This window comes from Engystomops pustulosus, chromosome 6, assembly GCF_040894005.1.
Source record: "Engystomops pustulosus chromosome 6, aEngPut4.maternal, whole genome shotgun sequence".
NCBI classification, from domain to species: Eukaryota; Metazoa; Chordata; class Amphibia; order Anura; family Leptodactylidae; genus Engystomops; species Engystomops pustulosus.
Window position 1 is genome coordinate 71379173 of NC_092416.1, and position 24304 is coordinate 71403476.

A 24304-nucleotide genomic window follows, 5' to 3' on the forward strand; every position below is an offset into this window, starting at 1 on the left:
CTGAATGTCAGGGGTGTACAAACTTAACTGATCATACCACACAGTTTAACGGAGCCACACCCTAGATGCACCAAAAACCAGGACAGCACAAAATACCACCCCAGAAACCAAACACTGCATTTGCACAATAACTAACAGACCCCAGAGCAAACTATAAATACAATGCACCCCTTAGAACAGACATACAATACAGAAGTCCATCAGAGCAGACTAAAAAAGTCATAAAAGAATAAAAATAAAATCCTCACTTCTCCAGACTCCTCTTCTCCTTTCTGCTGCACTGCTCAGGGACCTGATGCTGGTTTTATGTGCTGGCATTTATGAGCCAAAGCAGTGCAGTGCCTGGAGGAGAATAGGACCCGAACAGTGAGCACAGAACACTTTGGCCCTCTCTTTCTCTAGGTGCCAGCACATAGAACCAGCATCAGAATACAGAGCAGAGCAGGCGATACCTGACAGTAGCTACCCAGCCTCCTTACCTAACCGCAATTTGAGATCATTTTTAGTACTGTTTGGACATGTGTTCTGGACATTTTTCTAATATACTTGAGAAGTTCTGCTCAGTTTGTAAAATATGAGGCTCCTAGAGAGATCCGTATTCTAGCCTGTACAGTGTGTGTCTATGGAGCTGACAATGATGTTGCATCTGATCTCTCTGACCCTGTGTGTTTAAAGTTAACCTGGCACCAGGAATGCCATTTTAGCTGGTGGCATGTTCCAATAGGCTTTGCTATGTTCTGAATCATTTCAGTACTTTATAAAAAAAAAAATTCATATTCCCCCCCCATCCGTGTGGTAAGTGATAGCAGTTGCAGCAGCCTGTGTGTCAGTTCTTCCTCTCCTTCACACCTTCCCAATGCTCAATGGAGCAATTTGGGAGAGTTAAGGGAGCTAGATGTGTGTGTGGAGGAAAGGAGACAGACAAAGGCACACAGGCTGCTGCAGCTGGGAATTTTTCAATATTTCATATTCCCTTAAAAATAACACAAATGTTACTCCCTTCTTGGCCTGGAATCTATGATAATGGAAAAATTTGAAACTTTAAACTGTGTAAAAAAGCAAGAGCGTATATATATTTTATCTAAGCAGCTCTTTAAAAAAATCCATGTAGACTGTATGATTTCTGAACTTGCAATACTCAGAATAGATGGAGGAATTGATTAAATTGGGATTCTGAAATTAGGAAAGATATTATTTTTAATACAAATATGCATTGGCTTTGTCCATGGGCAGTGCCTATTCATTACTGCCTCAAACCAGAATGCTGCTACACCAGGTAAAACTCAAACAGTGACAATGTTTATAGAAAAACATGACTTCTTGTTATGTATTAAGAACTTTATACTCAATAACACACTGTACTCAATGATGCCCATTCAACTTGATACACACAATGCTTTTATTTAGCACATATAGTTGTAATGCCATTTGTTCATGATGCAATATACTCTATAAATATATTGTAAAAATTACATTTCCATTCCAACTATGCTGAGCATAGGAAAGAGAATACTTATCTCACTGTAGTATTTTTGATACACATATATGACCTGGTCACACTTGTAACCTTTACTACTGCGTTAAAAGAGGCGAATGGTATTTCTGAGCCCAATATATATGTAGAATAAATATCTTTGAAAAATAAAGTTGGATATACCGCAAGCTAATGGCTTAGGCCAGTGGTGGCGAACCTATGGCACGGGTGCCAGAGGTGGCACTCAGAGCCCTTTCTGTGGGCACTTAGGCCATTGATCCCAGCAAAGATTTCACCAAACAAGACCAAATCTACCGAATCTTCCTGATCTTCCTGAATCTTCCTTAAGAGATGCTGCTCTCAGAGCTATTTTAAAGCGACATTTCATTGGCTGTATGGAACTGCTGAAAAGGTGGGAAGGTGTTGATAGAACTGCATTATCTTTGTAGGTAATTCTACTGGACCCACCAATCTTACTGTACAGAGAGACCCTGCAGAGAAGCTAAAATGATAGTCTGAATGTGCCCTCCCTCTTTCAACTGTATTGGTGGCCTCAGAGGGGCCAATATGATTGATGTTGATGAACAGGTAGCAATAAGTTACTGCTTAAAATGCACTGTTGGCACTTCATAGAAAATAAGTGGATTTTGGTTGTAGTTTGGGCACTTGGTCTCTAAAAGGTTCGCCATCACTGGCTTAGGCCATAACTGGCGGCATTATGAAACAGTTACCGGGACATTGTGATTAACATGCATGAGATGGAGAATAGACTCCTGAAGACTTCTTTCAATAGAAAGGTGTGCTCAACAAGTAGAAAATGTTTTCCAGAAGAAGTTTTTACACATGTTTTTCTCTCTCCCCATATTTGGGTTATACATAGATCTTTGGGGCCTATCGGGTAGCTCCGGATCCTCAATGTTTATCATCACGGCATCACTCTCTGGTGGCCTCCAGTCTAGTATGGCAGAAAGTACATTCATAAGACTGCTTTTCTTAATTTCAGCCACGTCCTGTTAAAAATAAGACACATGGAGATTACAGAATTGATATATACCGTAATATGAATAGAGGTTGTATATAACTGAGTTGAATTATGTGAGATAATTGGGTCTACAACTAGTGGCAAAGCTGCATTATGGACAAATATGCCACAAGAAACACAGGGCACAGCCAAGATAGAGTTCAATCTCAACATGGCAAAGGCTGATTATGCCCGATAGGTTCCTGGTCTGAAGGTTGCACATGTGGCAATTTCACAGGCTCTTGGCCTTTACTGTTCACATAGGTACAGGACTGATCTGATTCTCCTAGGCCAGCAGCACAGGACTTGTATAACATGTAGATTTAACTGCAGACAATCCCCGGTGTAATACATGACAATTGTAAAATATTAGATTCTCTAAATCAATCAGATTAGACATCCCGTGTTTCATGTTTATTCAGACTTATGACAATTATTACTTCAGATTTATATCTGCACAGTTATATCTGCACAGATCTTCAAGTACATTTACAGTGTGTGCAGCTATTGTTGCAGACATTTTACAGTTATGCTACTTATCTGAATAGGGTACTGTTTGAAAGAGAACCTGTCACACAAGTTAACTACCCAAAACGAAATATATTTTCATAAACTGCCATTAAAAAGCATTGCCCTTATCCCTACATTGTCCCTCTACATGCCTGTAAACTCAAACTATCAGGTCCTAAAGCTGTATTTAAAAGATGGGTCCAATGCATCATTATTATATTCAGCTGGTCAGCTTATTCATGAATGTGAGACACAACCACACCCCCAGTTCTTGACTGACAGCCTGTATAATGATGTGACACTCCTGGTGTTGGTGCCCCCTGCAGCCTGTGTGTGTATGAGATACTCCTATACACATGACTGACAGACTGTATAATGATGTGAGGTATAATGGTGTAATGGACCCTATGTGCTTCCTGGTGCTGGCACACCCTACAGCCTATGTGTGTATGAGATACTCCTATACACATGACTGACAGTCTTTATAATGATGTGACACTCCTGCTGCTGGCTCCTCTATATGCTTCCTGGTGCTGGTGCCCCCTGCAACCTGTATGTGTATGAGATACTCCTATGCACATGACTGACAGCCTGTATAATGATGTGAGGCATAATGGTGTAATGTCTCCACTATGTGTTCTCTGGTGCTGGCAGCCCCTGCAGCCTGTATGTGTATAAGATACTCCTATATACATGACTGACAGCCTGTATAATAATGTGATGTATAATGGTGTTATGGCTCCTCCATGTGCTTCCTGGTGCTGGCACCCTGCAGCCTGTGTGTATATGAGATACTACTATACAAATGACTGATAGCCTGTATAATGATGCGACACTCCTGGTGCTGGCTCCTCTGCGTGCTTCCTGGTGCTGGCGCCCCCTGCAGCCCGTGTGTGTATGAGATACTCCTATATACATGACTGACAGCCTGTATAATGATGTGATGTATAATGGTGTTATGGCTCCACCATGTGCTTCCTGGTGCTGGCACCCTGCAGCCTGTGTGTATATGAGATACTCCTATATACATGACAGGCAGCCTGTATAATGATGCAACACTCCTGGTGCTGGCACCCCCTGCAGCCTGTGTGTGTGTATGAGATAATCCTATATACATGACAGACAGCCTGTATAATAATGTGACACTCCTGGTGCTGGCTCCACTATGTGCTTTCTGGTGCTGGCAGCCCCTGCAGCCTGCATGTGTAAAAGATACTCCTATATACATGACTGACAGCCTGTATAATAATGTGATGTATAATGGTGTTATGGCTCCTCCATGTGCTTCCTGGTGCTGGCACCCTGCAGCCTGTGTGTATATGAGATACTACTATACAAATGACTGATAGCCTGTACAATGATGCGACACTCCTGGTGCTGGCACCCCCTGCAGCCTGTGTGTGTGTATGAGATAATCCTATATACATGACAGACAGCCTGTATAATGATGCGACACTCCTGGTGCTTGCACCCCCTGCAGCCTGTGTGTGTGTATGAGATAATCCTATATACATGACAGACAGCCTGTATAATAATGTGACACTCCTGGTGCCGGCTCCTCTGCATGCTTCCTGGTGCTGGCGCCCCCTGCAGCCCGTGTGTGTATGAGATACTCCTATATACATGACTAACAGCCTGTATAATGATGTGATGTATAATGGTGTTATGGCTCCACCATGTGCTTCCTGGTGCTGGCACCCTGCAGCCTGTGTGTATATGAGATACTACTATACAAATGACTGATAGCCTGTATAATGATGCGACACTCCTGGTGCTGGCACCCCCTGCAGCCTGTTTGTGTGTATGAGATACTCCTATATACATGACAGGCAGCCTGTATAATGATGTGATACTCCTGGTGCTGGCTCCACTATGTGCTTTCTGGTGCTGGCAGCCCCTGCAGCCTGTATGTGTAAAAGATACTCCTATATACAGGCAGTCCCCGGGTTACATACAAGATAGGGTCTGTAGGTTTGTTCTTAAGTTGAGTTTGTATGTAAGTCGGAACTGTATATTTTATCATTGTAATCCCAGCCAGAACTTTTTTGGTCTCTGTGAAAATTGGATTTAAAAAATGTTGGATTGTCATACGAATCAATATTAACACTAAAGCTTCATTGCAGACACATTTGATAACTGCTTCAGCTATTTATTGTAGCCTAGGAGTAAAGTACAATAAATTACCAATATCCAGAGGTCCGTTTGTAACTATGGGTCGTATGTAAGTCGAGTGTTCTTAACTAGGGGACCGCCTGTACATGACTGACAGCCTGTATAATAATGTGATGTATAATGGTGTTATGGCTCCTCCATGTGCTTCCTTGTGCTGGGACCCTGCAGCCTGTGCGTATATGAGATACTACTATACAAATGACTGATAGCCTGTATAATGATGCGACACTCCTGGTGCTGGCTCCTCTGCGTGCTTCCTGGTGCTGGCACCCCCTGCAGCCTGTTTGTGTGTATGAGATACTCCTATATACGTGACAGGCAGCCTGTATAATGATGTGATACTCCTGGTGCTGGCTCCACTATGTGCTTTCTGGTGCTGGCAGCCCCTGCAGCCTGTATGTGTAAAAGATACTCCTATATACATGACTGACAGCCTGTATAATAATGTGATGTATAATGGTGTTATGGCTCCTCCATGTGCTTCCTGGTGCTGGCACCCTGCAGCCTGTGTGTATATGAGATACTACTATACAAATGACTGATAGCCTGTATAATGATGCGACACTCCTGGTGCTGGCACCCCCTGCAGCCTGTGTGTGTGTATGAATACTCCTATATACATGACAGGCAGCCTGTATAATGATGTGATACTCCTGGTGCTGGCTCCACTATGTGCTTTCTGGTGCTGGCAGCCCCTGCAGCCTGTATGTGTAAAAGATACTCCTATATACATGACTGATAGCCGGTATAATGATGCAACACTCCTGGTGCTGGCACCCCCTGCAGCCTGTGTGTGTGTATGAGATACTCCTATATACATGACTGACAGCCCGTATAATGATGAGACACTCCTGGTGCTGGCTCCTCTACGTGCTTCCTGGTGCTGGCGCCCCCTGCAGCCTGTGTGTGTGTATGAGATAATCCTATATACATGACAGACAGCCTGTATAATGATGCGACACTCCTGGTGCTTGCACCCCCTGCAGCCTGTATGTGTGTATGAGATACTCCTATATACATGGCTGACAGCCTGTATAATGATGTGACACTCCTGGTGCTGGCTCCACTGTGTGCTTTCTGGTGATGGAATGTCAAATGAGGTTTCCTATTGTACGGTCTCTGAAAACCAATTTTGCATTACAGACTGGGACCACCACTAGAAAATCCTTTGGGACTTGTGGGGGCTCACAACTTGCATACAAACCATACCAGAGATTTCAGTCACACTAGTGCCTTAAAGGGTACAAAGGTCACATAAGAGAGGAGCGGTATAATATATGAGGGTCCTTCAAATTTCATATGGTGATCAGCTGGAATAGGGAATTCCCAACCTCTTAACAGGTTAAAAAAAGAGCTTTCCAGAATTCTAAAGTCAACATTTGTATATAGCCGCCCTCCAGAACCAATTCATTGTTCCCCAAAGCTTTGTGTCTCATTAGATGAGGAGTGCACAGGACAGCTAAGCCAATCTCCAATCACATAAGACGACTGAGGTCAATGTTTGCCTCAGGCAATAAGTGTACAATAAATGTAAAGTTATCACTGATGGGAAAGGAGAACTGGTGCTTGAAATAAGTGACCTCTGGAGACATTTTTTTTTTTTTACACAAAAGATTTTTCACAAAACGGAAATGTACATATGACTAACCAGGTGATATATGGGTGGAATGGGTCTGCCAGAACTGAAGACTATTATTGGCTTTAGGGGGAGCTCTGAGCAGAGTACCCCATTTCTGATATCCATGTGTGCTTACTAGGAATAGAGAGAGAGGCTGCTTCATTGAGCCAATTCTTGCGGCTTTATGAGAAAAAAAAATGAATAAATGGTAATGAGTCTGATCTTTGATTTAATTTAGAAGCAGTCAGGCAAGTTAATACGTTACATTTGCTTGGGATGCAGCTAAATCTTCCACAAATGGCCATCTTTTTCCTCCTTAGACGTGCACAATGCATTGATTTATGAATGTGGCATTTGATAATGGTAAAATAAAATAATTTTACTCTTTCTTCCCTTCGCCCCCCATTTGCACAGATGTTAGTTAAACGGGACAGAGCGAACAAATCACAGACATCATTATTCTATAGCCTCATTATTTTGGTGTGACATCAGTGGTTCTTTAAATATAAGGGTCCTAACCTTTTCCACATCACTCTGAAGGCAATGTAGAAGGATATGACATATTCTGACAGATAATGTACTGCCAGACTCCAGCGCTGCTCTGCTCCGTACGATTTTAATGTAATAACCTGCTTTAATGGTTACATTTATGGACTGTTTCCTGGAACTTTTTCAAAAAAATGGAAAAAAAAATATAGAAGTAAATGAATCTTTGAAATGGGAGCCTGTAAAACGGGGAGGATTTAATTAACTGTCCAGGCCACAACTCACAGCCAATCGCAGGATTTCATCTTTCATACATAACTTTATTTTACCATTGATTTCCTTTCAATTCACCTTGTTGTGTTTTTTTTCCGTTCTTTAGATGCATCCTCCTATTAAGTTAGACATAGAAAGGCATTTATCTAGGATAAAGTCGTGTTGTGTTCAGTATCTATGTGGACGAAAATAAGCTGGGTGGCTACAGTATGTCTGACTTCTTGTTTGTTTTGTTCAATCTGAAAAGTCCCCCCTAAAAATTTTGACATATGTATATAATTTTTTTTTTTTTTACAGTGGTGTGGCCATTAACCTAGCTGTATTTAAAGCAAACCTGTCAGAAGGAATGTTATTTTTAGCTAGTATCAGGTTCTAATAGCCAATTCTAAGCCGAATTCAGAAATGCCTTTGTCACCATATTAAATTATTTTAAGGGAACCTGTCAGCAGAAATTGACCTAATTAACCACTAAAATGATTCAGAATGCTGGCAAAGGTATTTTTAAGATCAGCATAGCATAGGCAATTGGAACCCGTTACCAGCTAAAATGACAATGATGGTGAAAGGTTTGCTTTAACATCTGTGGAAAGACTGACTTCATACAGACAGCAGCCACTCTTTGAAGCTATTCACACTACTTATTCAACAAATAGAACATGGACGATTACTTTTCTATGGGCTCATACACATGGTCATGATATCCATAGACCAGTGGGCGAGTCAACTACCCAGCCCAGAAAATATACAGCAGGTCCTATTCCTGCTTGTTTTTGTGTCTCAGGCAGTCTATTCTATGGTCATTGGTGCATAAGCGGACCTCACACGCCTGTGGCACACGAGCCGCAAACAACAGACTGGAAGGTGACGGTAATGTAATGTTTTATTGATAATTCTTGTTCCCATGACAGCACAAATTTTTTTAAATCCAATTGTCACTGGGACAATAAAACTCCTATAATGCTGCTCTCTATGTACAAGAGTGTCATTTATATAGTACCTTCTTTGATATTATTTTCCTAAGGGCAGTATGATAAAAGTTACATTCTTGTTCATAGGTGACAGTATTACAGTAGTTATATGGTTCCTGTCCACATGTAAAAGAGCATGGCTGTCATAATATTGCTCTCCTTATACTTTTATATATACTACTATATATCATTAATAGAGTACATAATACTATAATGCTGCTTCTGTGTACTATATATACTATGGCTTCCATTACATTGTCACATACATGTACAAAAATATACTTACTACAATACGTTTTTTATGCATAAGAATAAAGCTACCATAATAAAGCCCCTACGTACAAGAATTTTACTACTCTAACACTACCTCTATGTAAAGGGATAGAAGTAAAATAATGCTGCCTCTCAAGTACAAGATTAAAACTACTGTGAAAACCTAGTTGGAGGAAGAACATTTTGGAACCAATGTAGGACATGAATTCTATAATAAAGTACTAATTATTCACTGAATCAGTGAAATTTAGTGGTCTGTAGATAAATGTGCTTTCATTAGTTTTTTTCCCAATGCCTCTTTTTAGTTTATTCCTGATTTTAGATAATACAATTACTGAACATCTTTTAACAAAGGTACCTTCAAAAGTGTGTTACTATAATCTAATTATTTCATACATCAGTAACATATACAGATCCTTGAGCTTTCAGCTACAACTCAAGTATACAACTTAACTCTTGCTACGCCTCCCCACCCTGGTACCTACCATGCTGTTACTTGGTGTCATTCTGTCATGTCTTATGGGCACAGTCGATCGCACTGTGCAGCTTACAAGAAGAACCAGCAATAAACGTGAGGTCTGGAGTGACTGGCACATATCTGATCGGCTGCAGCCTGGGGGGAATCTTCACCACCTTTCCTGGCACCACCTGGAATGGCAGCTCTTTATATAGGCAGAGACTCTTTCACCTTGGCTGTGTGCACAATTGAGAGCAATTTCCATGCAGATCAGCTGCTGCCAGTGTTAAGTGTGGTGTTTATTGAATACATTTTAGAAAGTGAGTGGGAAGGTTAGCTCACCGTCTTGTGATAAGAGACATAAGAAAAGGCAAGATTTTACATAAGGAGCAGAAAACTAATAATTGTATGTGTCTAAGGTACTCACATTTTGACAGATTAAGAGTCATAATGGGTCTATTCACCCATATTTTAAGACCTCGCCTATTTGAGCTGTCACAGTGCCAACACAAGCGGCCACTTCCATGGACTGAACATGTTTGTGTGCAGGGGACTTAAATTGCATCAACATGTGAGTGAATTTGTTTAAAATCGCCTTCCCCTTACATGATTGCTGCCCATGTAACCCCAGACCTTATTCAGCCTCCTAAAACCAATCACAAAATTTTACATTTGGCCAGTCTATCAGCAAACCAACTGATTTACCCCTTCCTGTCGTTTTTGCATTTTCAGTTTTTACTCCCCACTCGGGCGAGTCTGCGCTACTCATCCAGAAGCTACTGCTAGGTAAACTTAGTAATGGCAGCTGAAGCCATTGCCTGGTAAGGCAAGAGTTAAGCATGCCAAATGTTGTTGTGGTCCAATGATATTCCTTGTAATATTGTAAAGCAAGCTGGAAGCTGGTTGGAGGATGCTAGCACCTGACTATAGGGACTATAAAAACTCCTGGTGGGCGGTAGCACTGGGTCTGCAGTTTTAGTCAGCAGATCCAGTCTGCAGCTCCTGCAGAGCTGCCATCCAGACACAGTACCAGGAAGCAGGGGTGCCTCAGGCCAGCTGCCTGACACATTAGAGCAAGTCCGAAGGTCCACCATCTGGACTCGGCTCCATCTTTACAAGCCCAGCCAGAAGCTACTACCAGGCTGTGAGAAATCTTCCTGTGGACTAGCTATCTCCATCAACCTTCCAGCTTGCTGAACCTGCTGCTACTGTTTGGCCGTTGCCTGCGGTTTGAAGGTGAATAAAGAACTGCAAGTTGATTTGCACACCATGTTTCCGTGTAATCCTTGGATCAGGCTGCTTTACCATCACGGGCTCCCCATCCTCCATCATCCAGGGACTCCTACATACATGTCAGGGGTTGCCATTGGGAGAAACCTTTGCATCAGCCTCTCCCCACATATTTCTTGCACACACCACCTGCTGGAGACCTGCCAGGCTGTAGGTCTGCCCTCCGGTCCCAATACCAAGCACCATGACCATAGCCCCGGCTGTTTACAGCCACCGAAGAAAGACCAGTCCCCGGTGGGGGATGTTGCAGAAGCAGCAGTAACAGAAGCTAAAATAACAGAAGCCTAAAGGAAGAGGCGCAAACCGATATTAAAGGTAGCCAATAATAGTCCACTGAAATCAATGGACATTTTAACCGCTTATGTTTTCATCGTTTTAGTGATGGAAAATAATGAAGGAAGTCCAAACGCTGCTGTGAACTGGGCCTAACCCTGTAACCACTGTACAATAATTTACAAATGGTGAGGAAACGCACAGTGTATAAAAACTTTAATCTTTATTACTGTAATACTGTGATTAACCGTTATTTACATTGAACCTGAAAATCCTTTTAAAATACATTTTAGCTAATGTAATGATAGATCTATATAAAGAGAAGCAGATATTTAATGAATATACTATAAACATTACAAATACATATTGTCGTGATATTTATGTTGATAATTCCTGACATATTCAGGAATTTATTCCATGTCCTCACTCTCCACCGCTACCGAATCGCCATCTGAACGTCTCTTCCCACCACTGACAGATTTCTTTTTTCTCTTCCCTTTTTGCTCTAGGTTGCTGGCGGCAATTTCATCGCTATAAGCAGAGATGTGCGTGTACTGGAACAAAAGAACGATAGCTGTAATGACTTTAAAAAACAAATGTAATATACACTGCTCAAAAAAATGGGAACACTCAAATGACACATCCTAGAATGAATGAAATAGTCTCATTAAATACTTTGTTCTGTACAAAGTTGAATGTGCCGACAGCAAAATCACAAAAAAACTGACATTTGAAGTAATATCAGTTAAACGAGACAAAAAAAAAGGTTCAGTGTTGTGTGTGGCCTCCACGTGCTCCACGTGCCTGTATGATCTCCCTACATGAGAGATGTAGGGATGATGTACATGATGAGATTATGGATGATCTCCTCCCAGACCTGGACTTAAGCATCCGCCAACTATTAAACAGTCTGTGGTGGATGGAGAAAGTCATGATGTCCCAGAAGTGTTAAATAGGATTAAGGTCTGGGGAACGAGCAGGCTAGTCCATAGCTTCAATGCCTTCATCCTGCAGGTCTAGCATTGTCCTGCGTTAGGGGGAACCCAGGGCCAAAAGCACCAGCATCTCACAAGGGGTCTAAAGACCTCATCCCGGTACCTAATGGCATTTAGGCTACTTCTGGTGAGAACATGGAAGGCTGTGCGGTCCTCCAAAGAAATGCCACCCCACACCACTTACTGACCCATTTGCAAATAGGTCATCTTGAAGGATATTTCAGGCAGCAGATCGCTCTCCAGACTCTGTCACGTCTGTCACGTGCTCAGTGTGAACCTGCTTTATTTGTATAGAGCACAGGGCACCAGTGCTGAAGTTGCCAATCCTGGTGTTCTCTGGCAAATGCCAGGTGTCCTGCACGGTATTGGGCTGTGAGCACAACCCCCATCTGTGGGCGTCAGTTTCTAACCGTTTGTGCAGACACATTTGTGGAATGCTGGAGGTCATTTTGCAGTGATCCTCCTGTTCCTCCTTGCAAAAAGGCGGAGGTAGTGGTCCTGCTGTTTGGTTGTTGCCCTTCTACGGCCCCCCTTCAAGTCTCCTGGTGTATTGGCCTGTCTCCTGCTAGCACCTCCAGCCTCTGTAAACTACCAAAGGGACACAACAAACTTTCTTGCCACAGCTTGCATAGTGTGGTTTATAGAGTCAATTCAAAATTGACCAAAACATTGGTGCTGAGAAGCGGTCTGTGGTCCCTACCTGATGAATCACTCTTCAGTACAGCTTCCTAAGTGGATAGTTTAATTTCACAGAAGTTTAAATCTACTTGGAGTTATATTGTGTTAAGTATTCCCTTTATTTTTTGAGCAGTGTATATCAAATGCATACTACAAATGCATTCTCTATTACCTAATGTGGGCTGCAGTCGTAGTAACCCGATTCTGAACATGGCCTGGGGGATATTTCCCTAATAGGAGAGGGTTTCAGACATTTGTGGGTGAGGTCCTAAACATGGGTATGCTCATTTATCCCCAAATTATACCTCACTAAATGGTTTCAACTAGATTGAAGACTCTACTGAAGCAGGATGCATCAAGTAATGGAAGGTGTAGAGAGCTCAGTTATGGCGCATAACAACTATCAATTGCTTTCTGTGGCAAAAAAGGTTGGGCGCCACTGATTTAATCTGTATGGGGCCCTCTCAACTCTCCTCATGGCAGATCTTAGGAAGGTCAACTGTCTAATTTTTTGTGTAACTGGAAGACACTTTCTCCATGCAAAACCAATGAATGTTTGCCTGATAATGAACTCATGGGTATGGGGCGTACAAAAGGGTACAAAAACAAAAAACACAAAAGGCTCTTTCATGCACCACTGAGATAAACATTCATATTAAAGAAAATGAAGAATAATTACCAAAGATCGGCTGCGTCTGGAGAGCAATTTCACATCGTCCATGTTTATTGTGCTTCTTTTTCCATGTCTATATAAAGAGTGAGTGGAATGTTGTTACAGATCCAATAGTAGGAGAGAAGGTAAGGAAATGCAGGTACATTATTTCCCCAAGATTGTGTATTTTATTCCACCATGTATAACCTTTTCACATAGAATTAATCCGGTCAGTAATTCCATGTGTTTCGTGGTAGATCCATGAAAAAGTGTTGGATCATGGAATGAGTTGTACATCCTCTGTGTTCAAGATTCATTTCTGGGATTTGGCGCATAAATATGGAGCAAGATACTGTTGTGTGATAGAGGCCTTAAAGGGAATCTTAAAAATAATTAAAGGGGTATTCCCCTGAAGACAAGATTATTAAATTTATACAAAATGGCACATTCTCTAATTCACTGTTATTAACAAAAATTAAAGCGTTTCACAGATGTAATTCCAACCTGTCTATCAGTCCTGGTGTTTACAATTTTAGTTGTACCTGCATCCGACCGTAATTCTTCTGACTATGATCCGACAATTCCCTCTAGCTTTATTTGCATTACAGGAGAAGGGGGAGAAATAAGATATAACCCTACAGAGGCACTTCCTAGTTCAGCCGTGTTTTTAACATCAGGAGCTCTACAAACAAGATAAGCTCTGAATCCCAGGGAAGGGGGTAAAATAGCAATGCCGACTCCAATTTATTGATTATGTGAGGCAGTGTTTATTGTGTCTTATATCCATCACATAAATATGATCTGTCTCATCGCTCTTTTTATGTCAGATACTAGTAGACTGTACAGAAGCTAAATAAAAGTGTAGCTTCACCCTGTAGCTTGTCAGCACACAGCATCTCATAGCACAGAGGAATCATGAAGTGTCTGCTTAGAGAATCCCAGCCAACACTCTGGAATTTTAAATGATCATCACTGAGTTATAGGAGCAATAAAACTGAGCAAAATTGCAAAGTAAGGGCTCAAAAATTATCTATATTGTGTAAATATGACTGGGGGATTAAAATGTGAAAATGAGGGGTCTGAGGTACCTCCTTCGCTTCCCGAGATTAATGGAGCAGACAACCGTGCATGACTGTTCTGCTCTATTCATCTCTATGGAGCTGAAGGAGATTGCCGAGCTCCTTTAGCTCCATAGAAATGAATGTAACAGAACGCTCATGCGTGGCCATCTGCTCCATTAATCTTGGGGAGTGATGAGGGTCTGATGGAGGTACCTGGGATCCCAGTTGGTGGAAAAACCCCTTTAAGGCCCACAAGCCGCCACCAACAGTTAGTCAGCTAAAATCTATCAATTCTGTGTTAAAAGGAGTCATGGGTGTGAAGAAAAATCAAGCTGGGATGTCCCCCTCTTGGCTTGATTGACGTCCCATAGTCCAGGTTCATCGTCACAATTCTTGACAGCAGACAGTAGGTAGCTTGTGATTATGTACTTTTCATGTGGCATATTATTGAAGCCGAAAGGGTATGCCCCCTCTGAACGTCAATGCCTGTTGACTGTACAGGCTGCAAAGCCAGGAGGCCAGGCTGTCCCAGAGACAAGTGTGGCCTCATCATCACCTGCACTCAGGAGAGAAAACAGGGACAGGGGGCAGGAGGGTGAACACTACAGTGACAGATGATCATGCAGGATATTTGTATATAAAAACACACAAGCTGCTTCTAATGTATATATAGTGCAGCAGAAACCACATGTTTCAAGTATATATTTATATATATAGTATATATCTGTATATCTATTTGAAGAATGAGTAAATTTTAGGCCTCATGCACACGACCAGCCGCAAGCAGGGGAACGTGATCCCTTGTTGTATCCGACATCGGCGCGTGCGCACCGCTGCAATAGGAAATGACTGCTGAGGCCTCGAAGATGGATAAATTAATATTTAACAAAGTCTTTTCTGTGAAATTGATACAGTTGAAAAGAACATGTGAAAGTAAAAAGGAAGTAGAAAAGTCTACGTAACCAGTGTACAGATCACGGTGCAGGTGAGAGTTGTTAGAACTGAAAGCAATTTCTACAAAGAAGGTAATGACAAGCCATTACTGAAAACTGTCATCGTACACAAGAGAGCGAGACACCTGTGAGGAATAAGGACCCTATGACATGTTTACTCCAGAAGAATGAATGAAATCTGACAATGAAGACCTGCAATTACCACACAAGATCCCATCCTTACACTTGCACATAATTTCATGGAGCTCTTGGCACACAGAGAGCTCTATACACAGCAAAGCGCCAGCTCCATGCTGTGACGTCAGACGTCTTTGATTTATAGGATGGCATCAAATGACTGAAGTGGACAGATGTTGCTGTGCTGCTCAATTCATTGCTCTGAAAGCAGTGTTCTCCATTATAAACAATGGGCAGTGAGACATCCCGGGGTTGGTAAGAAATGTCACTGTAAGTTTAAATCAAATCCTACAGAACAATGAAAGGGCTGATGCACAAACAGGCAGCCTTTGTGATGTAGTTAAATGTCAGCAACATGAGATGCCAGCCATTTACCACTCCAATTCATGATGTTATTCGTGACACATAGAACACAAATAATCTACAAAGAAAACATTCTTGGAGAGGTTTTTGACTGGTAAAAATCTTTATGGATATTCCACAGTAAGAAATCCACATGAAAAGTGTAAGGCCAGATTAAAGGGGTATTCCCACGAAGACAAGATTCTTAAATATACTCAGGATAACAAAAAGGCACATTCTCTAATTCACTGTTATTAACAATAATACAGCATTTCACAGAATTTCATAATTCCAACCTGTCTATCAGTCCTGGTGTTTGCAATTTGCCCTGGGATCCGACCGTAAATTTTCTGACTATGGTCGAGCAGGGCAGATTCTTTTCATGAATAGTTTGTCCTGTCTGTACACTGCAGTGTGCTATCTGCATCCTGCTCCTACACTACAAGACCAGCTCAGACACAGGCACTTCCTGCCGGCAAGGAGCGTGCAGAGTTTACTCTACAAAATACAGATAAGGGGGGATATTTATCATACGCTGACGCTCGTGCGCCAGCGTATGATCGCCCCGCCGCTGCAAATTCGCAACCCGATACATCAAGAGGCATCTGCCTCTTGATGTATCGGGCTGCCAGCAGCGCAGCGTTTATCCTACGCCAGGCGTAGGATAAAAAACACAGCCGGCGACTTTTCATGTATGAAAAGTCGCCGGCAGCAGCGAGTGCGCAGTGCGAGGCACTCTGTGTGTGTTATAGCTGAGATGTATCAGATCTGGAGTGTGTCAATCAATGTTTGTTAAATCCATCTCATTGATCTCTCATAACTCACTTTTTCTATGTGTCAGATACTAGTAGACTGTTTAGAAGCTAAATAAAAGTGTATGTAAACTCTGGACCTTGATAATCTTAGCACATTGTCAGCACATAGCATCTCATAGCACTAGATGGTTATGAAGCTTCAACTTAGAGAGTCCATGCCCACACTCTGGAATTTTACACTGACCTGCAAACAAGGGAAAATTTGTGGGTGTTGAGTAGGAGATGAGCCGCCGTGAATCGGACAGGAATAGGTCTATATTTTGAGGTGTGATGTCGAGCTCAGTCGTGGTGCGGTGAGTGTTCTTACTGCGCCATAACTGTGCATAACAGTCAATCAATGGGGGCCGCTTTTCTTGCTCACTCATGGACACCATTTACAGTCACATGCATGAGGCCTAACCAACAGCAAAAATTCCAGTTGTAGTAGAAGGATAAAATAGTACTCAATGTAACTGTAGTAAATTAATAGAACAGCAGCACCACACAGATTCATAAAGAATTTATCTTCTTTTAAGTCAGTCAAGCTGCTGAGTAAATCTTACCCTGCATTTGCCTTAAAATTTTAATAACTTACACAACCCCTTAAACCAAGCGCTTTCTTGATATTGGGCCCTTATGTAGTTACACATTTAGTGTGTGTTGCTCTAATTACTATTACTTATGGCTGTGGAGTAACAGATACTTCATTCATTGGCAGTGGTGACAGGACTGAGAGCTGAGAGGTGCAGAGATTTGTGGAGCAGGAGATAACATCGCTCTTACACTTACCGTGCAAACATCTCAAGGTCCTTTGCAAACGTTTCTGTTAAGCAAGAAAAAAAAAATGGAAATGAGATCTTTAATTAGAGAGGCTGGAAAACTCATTATTAAAAATCTTGGAAGGACATCAAGATGGAGAGGTTCACGTAAAGACTTCAGTAACCTAAAAAGTCACAGATAGGGATGCGATCTGCAAGGGAGGGCAGGAATTTAAGGTGGTTTTCTGGCTTATGTTAAGGGTTTGCTGACTCTAAAGGGGACCAGACAGTCAAATTAACCCACAAAAAATAAACATATTTTCATAGACTGTCATTAGAAAGCATTGCCACAATCCCTACCTTGTCCCCAAAGCCCTACGGCTGTATTCTGGCCATATGGGATGTTTTGCAACAGTATGGCAATGTATTGCACCGTATCAGCTTAAAATATGGTGGGCTGGGAGATGACGGATGGCTGACTATTGGCTGCTGACAGATACAGACAGATGGTTCTGGATACTGCACAATGTGCAAAATATGGGCCACAAACAACAAGTCACATGCCGGCTGTATTGTTTGTGTCCCAGCCTTGATGCACCGTGAACCTGTCTTAAGTCAATGGGGACATGAGCAGCAATTTGCGCAGCTAACTCATGGTACCATATACAGTTGTGTGCATGAGGACTAATGGAGTACGAGAGCAGGGTAATTCTTGTATACCTGACCCCCAGAGCGCTCTTACCACACTGCCTAAAGGTGATTTCTGAGAGCGCTGCAATGGCTTGCTTGCTGAAGTTTACTTGCTTGTCCTCGGAGATCTCCTGGCAGAGACCCCCCACAGTAAAGTGAACCGCTGCCTTCAGCCGCTACAGGGAAAGGAAGAAAACAGGCAGGTAGGAAGCAGGCTAAAGAAAAAGCACAGAAGATGATCTGGCCACATTTCAGTGTTGGGGACTCTTTGAACCATAGTAATATACAATATAAGGGGACACATGTAGCTATATTTCTTGGATTTTTCTTCTCTATTTGTGACTTGTTTAGGCACATGTGCACTTTTACAACCTTTTTTGTGCCCGAGTGTGTGGTCACACGTTGTGTTTTCATTGTGTTTTGAAACATATTCCTACAACTGAGGAGAGGTTATTTGCCTAATAACATTACTGTTAACAATTGCATTAACACCTGTGTTTTGTTTACAATACGTTTACATGTTTTGATAACACATGCATTAACAGTTTTGTAATAAGGCAAATCAGCTCTCCTCAGCTGTAGAAATGCATTTCAAAAGGCAACGTGGGACCACACCCTAAGATGGTTTTTAAACGGACTAAAACCGCATACGTTATTTACCATGCATTTGGCTGGTTTTAATCCATTTCACAGCTGCTTACACAAATGAAGATAAACAGGTTCAAACCACCCAACATACAAAAACGCATGCATTTTCAGTCCATATAACCTGTTAGCGCTCTGCATCCGATATATCGGACGCTGAGCGCAGTGACTAAACTGACTTAGATCTGCCCTGTCTTACGATAATTGGTTATAACTTCGGAACGCTTTAACATATCCTGGTGATTTTGAGAATGTTTTCTCGTGACACATTGTACTTCATGTTAGTTGTAAAATTTAAGTGATAAGTTTTACATTTCGTTCTAAAAAAAAAGTGAAAATTTGGCAAAAGTTTGTAAAAATTCGTCATTTTCCAAGTTTGAAATGTTCTGCCTTCCAGACACGAAGTAAAAATACCAAAAAAGCTTGATAATTAACATTTACGGAATGTCTGCTTTATGTTGGGATGATATTTTGAGGGACAACTCAGCTTTCAAGTGACAATGATGAAATGCTCTGCAATGTTTGACGCCCCATATGTGGAGGTAAACTGCTGTATGGGCGCAGCCGGCATGGAATAGAAGCAGCGCTATTCACAACAGATTTGTATTGTCACATTGTTTAGGCTATAAAATTTAATTTTTTTGGTAATGCAAACATATGAGGCTTATTATTTACGGGGTGAGATACAATGTATAGATAATTCATTTTAGGGGTCTATAGCTTATTCATGAGATTTTATTAACTATTTCAAGGGGGACACAAGCAAAATCATCAATTTTCATTTTGGATTTTTAGCACTTTTTTTCCCCCACTCACTGTAACATAAAAATAATATTTTATCTTTATTCTCTGGTTCACTACGATTGCGGTGATACCTCATTTATATAGTTTTTCTTATCTTTGCTCAATTTTACTGAGCAAAACCAATATTGGAGAAAATCTCATTGTTTATACTATCGACAAATTTTCAGGGCCATAACTTCTGTATTTTTCTGTTGTCAGATCTCTCTGAGGGCTTATTTTTTGCGAAAAGAGTTGTTCTTTTCACTCGTATCATATTAGGGCACATAACATTTTTTGATCACTTTTTAGAACTTTTTTTTTTTACGTCGTTCTCCGAGCGGGTTCAATATTAATTTAGATTTATTGTACAGATTAATACGGACGAAGAAATACCAAATATGTACTTTTTTGTGTTTTATACACTTTATTTGCAATTTATGTGCAACTGGGAGGATTATGGGACTTTTATTGTATTTATTTAATAAAACGATTTAAGCTTTTTTTTTTTTTTTTACATATTCCAGACTCACCTGATCGCTTGTATTGCAGTGTACAGTAAGTAACTGAGCATGCTCAGTTACATACAGCCAGGACCTGCCAGGAGGCGGAACCCTCGGGGTGATCGGATCCCCCGGTAAGCACACCGGGGGGTCTGATCCACCGGGGACATACATGCACACCACGGTCCTGATCCCGGTTGTTAGCGCCGGGTCTGTCCCGATACCGGAACCAGGCTGACCCGATGTCCCGAAATCTTCTTCTGACGCACCGCTGTAGAAAGGCGTCACGTCAGAAGAAGTGCCCTTAATGACTGCCGTAAAAAGCCGATAGGACTGTCATTAAGGGATTAAGGAGTTAAAAACAGTCCAAGAACACAGTGTGGCAGCATCCTATTAGACAATCTCCCTCCAATGATCGCGTCTACTGCAGTGTTTTCTGAGTTATCACCCGATGCTCAATGTGAAAGTTATGACTTTTTTTTTTGTAAAGGCACAAATTTTGATGCAACTCCCCACCTCCCTTCTACCAGGCTTAGAAAATAGTCTACAGTTGTTTTCCCAACTCCTCAAACACCACATGTAGAAATAAGGATAAACCCCTAAGATACATCTGACCAGTAGAAAAGCCAAAAAAACACATGTTCCCCAAGGAATCCCTACTTCCCCACAGCGCTGTACTGTAATATTGAGACAGCAATGATGCAGTGATTCCCTATATAACAATGACGCTCTGAGCCCTGTGCTCGTCACAGAGTGGGTTCTGGGCTTTTAGCCTCAGGGCGCGTTCACACGTTGCGTTTTGACCTGCGTTTTCATTGCGTTTGAAACGCATATACAACAGCTGAGGAGAGGCGATTTGTCTAATTACATCACTGTAAACGTTTCCGTTTACAAAACGCAACGTAACGCATGCGTTAACATTGCGTTTACAAACGTAAACGGTAATGTAATTAGGCAAATTACCTCACATCAGCTGTTGTATATGCGTTTCAAACGCAATGAAAACGCAACGTGTGAACGCGCCCTCAGGCTTAAGCCGCAATCACAAGTTCTGCTAGAGCAACGTTATGGAAAGGGGGTGGGTCTCGGCCCGATTGCATATGCATTTCCAGGCCGGTGATCAGGCCAAGGCTTGCCCCCTGCGCTATAGCATCAGGTTATGACGGAGCCTTAAAGATCACTGTGTCGCCCTTTGTCTCTGGAGACTCAAGACATAATTATAATGCTACATAGCTTTAGTATTTGGTCTTAAATTATAATAAAATATTCCTTCATTACAAGTTTTGCCAAGCTCTTTAAGGGTGCATTCACACGATGCGTTGCGTTGTGCGTTGCATTTTCAACGCATTCCACTGGCTTCAGCCTTGATTACATGCTAAGGTTACATTGAGTTTCCGCTGCATCTGCTAAAACGCAATGTAATCAAGGCTGCAGCCAGTGGAATGCAACAAAAATGCAACGCACAACGCATCGTGTGAATGCGCCCTAAGGCATCATTCAAACGAATGTAATCCGGTCGCAAATTCACGGTCTATGACACCTGGTCACGCTCACCCATTCGCGTGCATAGCACTAAAGAGCGATATATTTTTAGTCTTATTACTTTGTCACTCTTTACCTGCCATGTTTTAATATTTTTCTATTGTCATTTTTGTTATAGAACAACGTTGGAAAATCTTTTAGAGACTGAATGCGCAAACTTCAACCAAAACTCAAATATTTTTTGCAAAGTACCAAATGGCAGTTAAAGCAGTTAAAACATATTGCTCCCTTATTTGTCATAGGTTTCAATTGTATAGGCCCCATCAGTACACACCAATACAGTAGAAATTCGGATCATCATTGTAGTTCCCTCCAGGGTCCCCTGACCAGGAATAATCTCAGGGCCCAGAGCAGGAGCTCCAATGTTGATTCAGTTCTGTCCACAACGCTTTGCTCCTGCAGTTCCAGTACCTTTGAAATAGTGCTGAACGGAGCTGGCTGTGACTGCAGGAGGAGGTCCTGTATGGTGACCTTGGTACAGGGTGACGGTCTAGGTGCCCACAGAGAGGTGCCCGTGTCATAGGTTCACCACCACTCTTATAGAATATTTGAAAATACTTGTGGCACAACTTGGATATGTTTTTATGTGTATTAATTATGATTATTGAGGGACCCATGTTCGGCATGTTATTAGGTTTTGATGAACATGTCCTAGTGTAGGCAGACTACAATGTAGCAAACTTACTGGAGTACAACAATCATTAGCTCATAATGTACTATTACATAGCTGAACCTTCATGACACTTCACAGGAGAGACCAGCAGAGGGCGCTGTGAACATGAAACACTCGGACATGGTATATATAGTAAGCTGCCAATAGATGGCGCTGTGCCTGCACAAAATTCCTCACTAAGTGTGTCTTGTCTACACTATATATACAGCTTGGTGCGTGCGCCGTAATATCATTAAATATGTGCTAATAAACAGTTATTTCAGCCCATTACCTGAGTGTGAGATAATCGCTGGTCATCATCCTCCGCCATAGCGAACTCTTAGTCTTACCCGGTACAAACTGTGCCCCTTACCGCCAAGAGTTAGATCTACGGGTAGTAAAGTGGACCAAAAGGCAACGCGAAACCCCGTCATAACAATTTCTTCATTCGTGTATTTATGACTATAGATGACGCCAGAAATCATGTCCTGTCAACAGCTGTAGATCTATAGAGCCTAGAAGGCTTGTAACATATTATCATTTTTATCTCATTTACCTGTGGCCCAATGTAGTATATTTTTGCCATATATCTTTCATATATTCTTCACAGCATTTAGCTTTGTGAAATTGGTGCTTAATTTTTACAATTTTCGGTGTTGTTCACACAGAATTTACAGAAAAGAAAAGTGTTTTCTATTTTTGGAACCATAGTATGCTTTTTCTATGCTTAAAGGAATTGTCCAGGAGCAGGCCCGGCGCCAGCACCCGGCTAACCCGGGCAAGTGCCGGGGCCCACTCGGGCCCCAGATCAATTGTAGCAGTGTCGGGTGTCTCTCATAGCGATCTGTGTCTTCTGGACAGATCGCTATGAGAGCATTTGCAGTCACTCACTGCTTTCCCCGGCAGGAGCTGCTGCATAGGAGACTGAAGGACCTGCGATGACGTCATGGTCACATGACCTGCCGGGGAGAGCAGTGACAACACAGAGAGACCTGCATCAGTGAGGTGAGTGGGAGACTTACAGGGGCCAGGGAATATACAGGAAGAGGGGGGCAGTGTGTATACAGGGGGGGCAGTGTGTATACAGGAGGAGGGGAGCAGTGTGTATACAGGAGGAGGGGGGGCAGTGTGTATACAGGGGGAGAGGGGGCAGTGTGTATACAGGAGGAGGGGGGCAGTGTGTATACAGGGGGAGGGGGGCAGTGTGTATACAGGAGGAGGGGGGCAGTGTGTATACAGGGGGAGGGGGGCAGTGTGTATACAGGGGGAGGGGGGCAGTGTGTATACAGGGGGAGAGGGGGCAGTATGTATACAGGCGGAGGGGGGGCAGTGTGTATACAGGGGGATAGGGGGCAGTGTGTATACAGGGGGATAGGGGGCAGTGTGTATACAGGAGGAGGGGAGCAGTGTGTATACAGGGGGAGAGGGGGCAGTGTGTATACAGGGGGAGGGGGCAGTGTGTATACAGGGGGAGGGGGGCAGTGTGTATACAGGGGGTGAGGGGGCAGTGTGTTTACAGGGGGAGAGGGTGGCAGAGTGTATACAGGAGGGGCAGTGTGTATACAGGGGGAGAGGGGGCAGTGTGTATACAGGGGGTGAGGGGGCAGTGTGTATACAGGGGGTGAGGGGGCAGTGTGTTTACAGGGGGAGAGGGTGGCAGAGTGTATACAGGAGGGGCAGTGTGTATACAGGGGGATAGGGGGCAGTGTGTATACAGGGGGAGGGGGGCAGTGCGTATAAGGGGGAGAGGGTGGCAGAGTGTATACAGGAGGGGCAGTGTGTATACAGGGGGAGGGGGGCAGTGTGTATACAGGGGGAGAGGGGGCAGTGTGTATACAGGGGGAGGGGGGCAGTGTGTATACAGGGGGAGAGGGGGCAGTGTGTATACAGGGGGATAGGGGGCAGTGTGTATACAGGGGGATAGGGGGCAGTGTGTATACAGGGGGATAGGGGGCAGTGTGTATACAGGGGGATAGGGGGCAGTGTGTATACAGGGGGAGGGGGGCAGTGTGTATACAGGAGGAGAGGGGGCAGTGTGTATACAGGGGGATAGGGGGTAGTGTGTATACAGGGGGTGAGGGGGCAGTGTGTATACAGGGGGGGCAGTGTGTATACAGGGGGGGCAGTGTGTATACAGGAGGAGGGGGGCAGTGTGTATACAGGAGGGGGGGCAGTGTGACTACTGAAGGGGGGCCCATAAAGGGGCCCACTAGGGCTCTCGCCCAGGGGCCCACTAAAACCTGGAGCCGGCCCTGTCCAGGAGATAT

General features: G+C 42.9%; 1 protein-coding gene across 1 annotated transcript; it reads right to left on the reverse strand.

Moving 5' to 3' along the window:
- Window positions 1-11130: 11130 nt before the first annotated feature.
- Window positions 11131-22489, reverse strand: CENPS (centromere protein S). Its single transcript, XM_072156492.1, has 5 exons — window positions 22330-22489; window positions 17968-18091; window positions 17257-17290; window positions 13168-13234; window positions 11131-11369 (listed from the first exon to the last, which is right to left on the reverse strand). Exons 1-5 carry the CDS (start codon window positions 22366-22368, stop codon window positions 11226-11228), a joined length of 408 nt encoding a protein of 135 aa, XP_072012593.1. The 5' UTR covers window positions 22369-22489; the 3' UTR covers window positions 11131-11225.
- Between the last annotated feature and the right edge of the window lie 1815 nt (window positions 22490-24304).